The 5,222-nt window shown below is 39.9% G+C and overlaps 1 protein-coding gene across 1 annotated transcript; it reads right to left on the bottom strand.

Moving 5' to 3' along the window:
* Positions 1-1,145: 1,145 nt before the first annotated feature.
* On the bottom strand, positions 1,146-3,074 carry LOC104271612 (pulmonary surfactant-associated protein A-like). The gene is made up of 3 exons (XM_009866329.1): positions 2,945-3,074; positions 2,230-2,304; positions 1,146-1,522 (listed from the first exon to the last, which is right to left on the bottom strand). The coding sequence occupies exons 1-3, from the start codon at positions 3,072-3,074 to the stop codon at positions 1,146-1,148; spliced, it is 582 nt and encodes a 193-aa protein (XP_009864631.1).
* Between the last annotated feature and the right edge of the window lie 2,148 nt (positions 3,075-5,222).

Here is a 5,222-nt window from a genome sequence, read left to right as displayed (position 1 = left end):
TGGAGCTTATGCAGAGTCTTCGTGGCTTAAACTTATCTTGATGTCAGCTGCCCCAGAGGAAGGAAAAAAAATCAGACACATCTCCGGCTCTGCCTGTTATACTGCACAGTTATGAAAGGGACCTTGGGAATATTCATTTGCAGTAGGTGACTGCACATGAGTAAGAAAGTTGTTCAGAAATCTTTGTCCTAATTCTTTAGCTTGAGCTGTGGTGCGGGCTCTGAGCAGCTTCTGCAGTGAGTGCAGGGTACAGGCTGCTACAGAAACGCTGGCATCCACCAAAATTAGCCCATGGGAATCCCAACAAGGGTTTGCCAAGAAGGTGTGTGGTGCCCACAAAGTAACAGTACCTGTATCTCTCTGCTATCTAGATGGGGCACTGTAAGTTCTGTTGGCTCCTGAGTGTTTTCTTCCACACACATCCCACGTGTCATGGGACCTTGGGCTTCTGCTGCTGCTACCACTTTAAGTCAGGAAAGGGGTTAGGAATTGCTGGAGGGGCTCAGGACAAGTAGCTTCTGGACACAACTTTGCAGGTAAATGAAGTTTAAAGACCCGCTGTCTCTAAAGATTTACCATGGTAAATGTAAGTTGAGTGAGTCTCCCTCATGATCATAGCTATGCATCACCCTAGCAGCAGTGCTTACTACTTCTTTCGGGGCATCTGTTTTGGATGAAGATGACCTATGAAATGCAGGCTGAGTAACAGCAGTGGTAACAGGAGTGTCTGTACAGGTCGGTTTGGCGAAGAAAACATACAGAAAAGGATCAAAAATACAGACAACCTGGAGGCTTGTGGGTAAACGGGTGCTGGAAGATCTTGTGGTTGCAAGTCATTTTATGCCTGTGCCCAAAAAATCTACTCTTTGCTTTTGTAATGAGTCGTCAGGCTAACAGAGCAGTAGGAACTGATAGGGAGTTGTATCAAGAAACTCAGCAGGCAATGAACACCAGAACAGACAAAATGGCCACTACTTTTGTTATAAGTAATTTCCTCTTTATGGCTGGCATTCGTTTAAAAAATAATGAAAGAGTAGCTTTTACCCTTTGTGCTGCATTATCTAAGTTCACTAGCGACAAATGAAGAGATAAGGGCTAGGCAAGCATATTGCAAGGAGTCTGCCAGAGCGCAGCAGGGGAAAGCACTAAAACTGACAGACAATAAGGCGATTCACATTGCACTTTTTGTCATTCCAAGTGCCATCAGTGTACATCTCCACACATTCCTCTTCCCCTTTGCCGGAAGGTTCATTGGAATGCCAGTTGGTATAGTTCAGCTTTGTACCATCCAGGAACTGGAATCTGCTCGGAATGAAAGATTCCTTTATGCCCAGGTAGGCGTAGGTATTAAAACTTTTCACAAAGTGCAGAATGGCATCGTTCTCGCTCGGGTTCCTTGGAGTGGCAATAGACCCTCCAGCCTCTTTGCATTGTTTCACTGTAGTACGGAAATCAGCTCTTTTCCCATTGCTAGCAAATACTTTTCCTCCAGATACTGTGATCATCTTTTCCAAGCTGAGGACTGCAAGATGAGGTGAAAGCTGTTAATCTTTCATTTTTAAAAGTTTAGATTAAACTCAGTAAAAATTAAAGGAGATAAAAACCTGAAATAAAAGATTAAAAAAAAGAAAGAAGAAAAAAAGACAACTCCCAAAAGCCAGAAGTAACCTGAAAAGATGAGGGGAGAAGAAAAAGGCAAGAAACACATGAATATATAGACAGTGAAATAGGAGAAGCAGAAAAGAGGATGGAGAAGGAGGGAAGGAAATTAGGAATTCTATATTTGAAAAAAGTATATTTTTTTTTCTTTGAGACTCTTTAGAAGCTCTCTGAGATGGTTTGCATGAGGGAGTAGGATCTTCGATGTGATCTGGCTGTGATTGGTTTTGGTACATTTTTGGTATTCAGTTTATTTGTCTGTTAAGAGCATGAAGTGTCCATGGGGCACTTCTGCAAGGCAGGGATTTTAATCTGATAAATTTCTGACTTGCTTGCACCCATACTTTACAGCTGTTACCGAGGTGGCTCCCACCAGTCTTGAAAAATTATTGCTGTGCCCCTCTCCCCATTTTTGAGTTATCACTTTCTTCTCTACGTGTGAACAAAATACAAATGGAATGCAATAAAACTGTAGAAAATTCTCCCTTTTTTACTAAGAAGCTCTTTTGTTGCTCATCTTGTTTATGCCCACTATCCAGCTACAGCAGAAAGTAAAGGCAGATAAATTACCTCCTTCAAGTCTGGAAATCCGATGTTCTAATTGAGGGATAATGTTTTCCATTTCATTATAAACCTGTAGAACATCTATGAATAAAACCAGCTATTATTCACATTACAGTTTGAATCTTCGTTTTCAAAATAAAGCAGAGCTAATAATTTGAAATTAATATGAACTTCTAAAATGTTTGTTTGACCTGTTTCAGTTTACTGCTGTGTTTTAAATAGGGGATCTTTTCACATATTGATCTTTGTAAGGGTAGGAAACATACCACGGAAGCTACCTGCTAGGCAGTGATGTTTACAGAAAATTTGCATTAGCAAACTGACTTAGACTTCACTCTACAAGTGATTGAGCTAGTCCAGGCAAAACACTGGCACTTCTGCAGTAGGTGTTGTTGATTTTTAACTCTGTCTAGGGATTGTTGACAGAATCCTTCAGGCTGTTCAAGCACTTGCTTGCAGCTCCAACCTAACACTTAGCAACAAGGTTCTTGTGCCCAGTGTTATGGAAAATGATATTCCTTTTCTCTGTGAATTGAACTACTGTGTCATTAAGTAGGAGAGATTTAAGCATCTTGCTTCATACAATGAATTAACAAAAATCTTAATTTTCTAGCAAGTAGAACTCACACCAGCCTACACAAGATAGCACTGAATCTACAAAGGATAAAAATAGAACACAACAGTACACCTAGATAAAAATGGACACGGTAACTGCCTGTACCTGGCAAAAGTTCTTCATCCATCCCATTACCAAGCAGTGCAGGAATTTCTGCAGGTTTACCTCGAGCACAGCATGGGAGCAGGAAAAAAGCTATTCCTAAGATTTTGTGGAACAACTGTGGAGATAGCATTGTTGCAAGCCAAATGTAAACCAGACTGTTTTGCTCTCCAGTGTAGGGTCCTACATTTAAAACAAAACAAAACAACAAAGCAGTGTTATAGAATTTTGCTGTCGGGGTTTGAAGTTTTATGTACATAAGCTTTGCCCTCAGCAACATGAGTATCATTGATGTAGTTCCAAAGTTAGGTTATTTCAAATGATTAAAATATGTTTTCACAAGACTCAGTCTGCAAGAATCTACAGGGGAAAAAAAACACGTAAAACATCCCCTTCAAATCTCATTTTTGTACAGCAGATACAATTGCATGCTATTTTTCCCATGCAAAAAGCTATAGTTTCTGTCTTAATTTTACAGTGAAGCAAGACACATCTGCTTGAGTAAGAGAAAGCCAGGTTAAGATAAACTGGGACATGCTGTCTTTATCAATTGGTTCAAGAGCAAAACGTTTGTTAATGCTTATACTTCTGTTACAGCATCCATCTTTCAAAGTATCTTCACCTCAGATGATATTCTCTGTAAAAGCAGGTGAAAGATTTAAGAAAAATATTGAGACACAAAGAAAAAAAATCTAAATTAGGAAGGTTTGTGGTACAGTTTAATAGGATTAAACATAAGTTAAACAGAAACCTGTTTAAAGATATTCAACTTACCTAGCAGCTCCAATGTGAAATAAGAAAGGCTCGTGAAATGGTCTAATTTATAGGGCATGTAACTTAAGATTCATCTTGTTCCCTACAGGAAATACAAAGAGCATGTAATATGATATGAATTTGCATATGGATAGAAATGTAATGAACTTTAACTTGAATGATAGGGGGGTTTATTTTCTTCAAGAGGTAAACACACTTAAAATGCAAGGAAAATATTTGAGGGTACTTTCTTGATTTGTAGAAGTGCTTTCATACATCTAAAAAATCCCCAACCTTCAAGCAGAACAAAGCAATTTCTCAATACGTATTTGAAATTCCTAATGTTTCTACAGAACAGCTGTGTAAATGTTAAATTGTAAATATCACTGAAGACAAGCTCAGTGAGTAACAAGTTTACCTGAAATATATGCACCAGGAACACCAGTTTCATTAAAGACTGAGGACTTGTCAGTGGTAATTTCTAAAATCTTGTAACTAAACAGAATCTCACAATTGTAGCAGCAAAGCCAATAGACAATGGTACATCTGCAGCAGATGTGGAGCTAACAGCCACAGAAGCACAGACTTAAATAACTTAGAGAATTACTCCAGGCAAAGTTTATATAATATAAATAATAGCAATATTATCCAACAGAACAGTGACTTTTCAGCGAAGGAAAAAGCTGCTCTAACCCAGGACTGTAAGTGCAGAGGCCTCAAGACAGAGAACATTGCTGAAATGCAAATGGGTTGCCATACATTTTTAAATTAATCTCATCTAAGAGTTGTTTCTATCTAATAGAGACTTTCAGGAAATAATTTTGAGGCTGTGCTCCTGTTTGAACAAGCAAGATGCAGCCACATCATCCTTGTGGTGTCAGGACAGCATCCTGGTACGGCAGCAAGACTCACAGCTAAGGAATGGGTGCTCTGAGGTTAGATGGGCAATGTGAGCAATATTGGTCTAAGATGCTCCTAGAACTAAGCAAGCCCAGATCACCTCCACAGGCACTCTGCACCCAGACCCTGCACGCACGCTCACACTTTCCTCAACAAGGGATGTAGAGGCCTTTGTCATTGGTGTTGAAGCCTGGCTGATTCCTGCAGTACTGTTTACTGAGTGCCCTGGAAAAGGCACCAGTTCTGTGAAAAATAAATAAGCAGTACCCAGTTGTATGCACCTTGACAGAAGAGGGCCATTTCAAATTTGTATAACTAGCCTTTGTTTGAAGTTTCTTGTTAAATTTCAAGTTTCTTAGCTTTTGAGTGTTTCACAATGCTTTTGGCTGAGGTTTTCTAATTCTTTTATGGAAAGAATTCGAACAACAAAGAACATGAGACAAGCCATTACCTGGGGCCCAGATAAGCCCTAGAAAAGGTCACGGGTGGAACCTGGGCCTTTGTATCTGCGGCAAGAACAACTTCAGCCACATCTGGAAGAAACTGCAGGTTAGGCAAGTGTGAGAGGAGGATCAGGCTTGGCCTCCATCAGTGGGTTTCACACCCTGGCTGGGAAACGTGGAGGAAG

This window comes from Apaloderma vittatum, unplaced genomic scaffold (assembly GCF_000703405.1).
Source record: "Apaloderma vittatum isolate BGI_N311 unplaced genomic scaffold, ASM70340v1 scaffold21553, whole genome shotgun sequence".
NCBI lineage: Eukaryota > Metazoa > Chordata > Aves > Trogoniformes > Trogonidae > Apaloderma > Apaloderma vittatum.
The sequence above is the reverse complement of the archived record's forward strand: the minus strand, read 5'-3'. Positions and strand labels throughout refer to the sequence as shown.

What these genes read in the sequence shown, in the direction of transcription:
- LOC104271612 (XM_009866329.1), bottom strand. Translation starts at nt 3,074, where the DNA reads ATGCTATCTCCACAGTTGTTCCACAAAATCTTAGGAATAGCTTTTTTC. An exon ending in GGATGAAGAACTTTTGCCAG is followed by an intron (nt 2,305 to 2,944) that starts GTACAGGCAGTT and finishes TTTTATTCATAG; the next exon opens with ATGTTCTACAGGTTTATAAT. An exon ending in GATTTCCAGACTTGAAGGAG is followed by an intron (nt 1,523 to 2,229) that starts GTAATTTATCTG and finishes CTCATCTTGCAG; the next exon opens with TCCTCAGCTTGGAAAAGATG.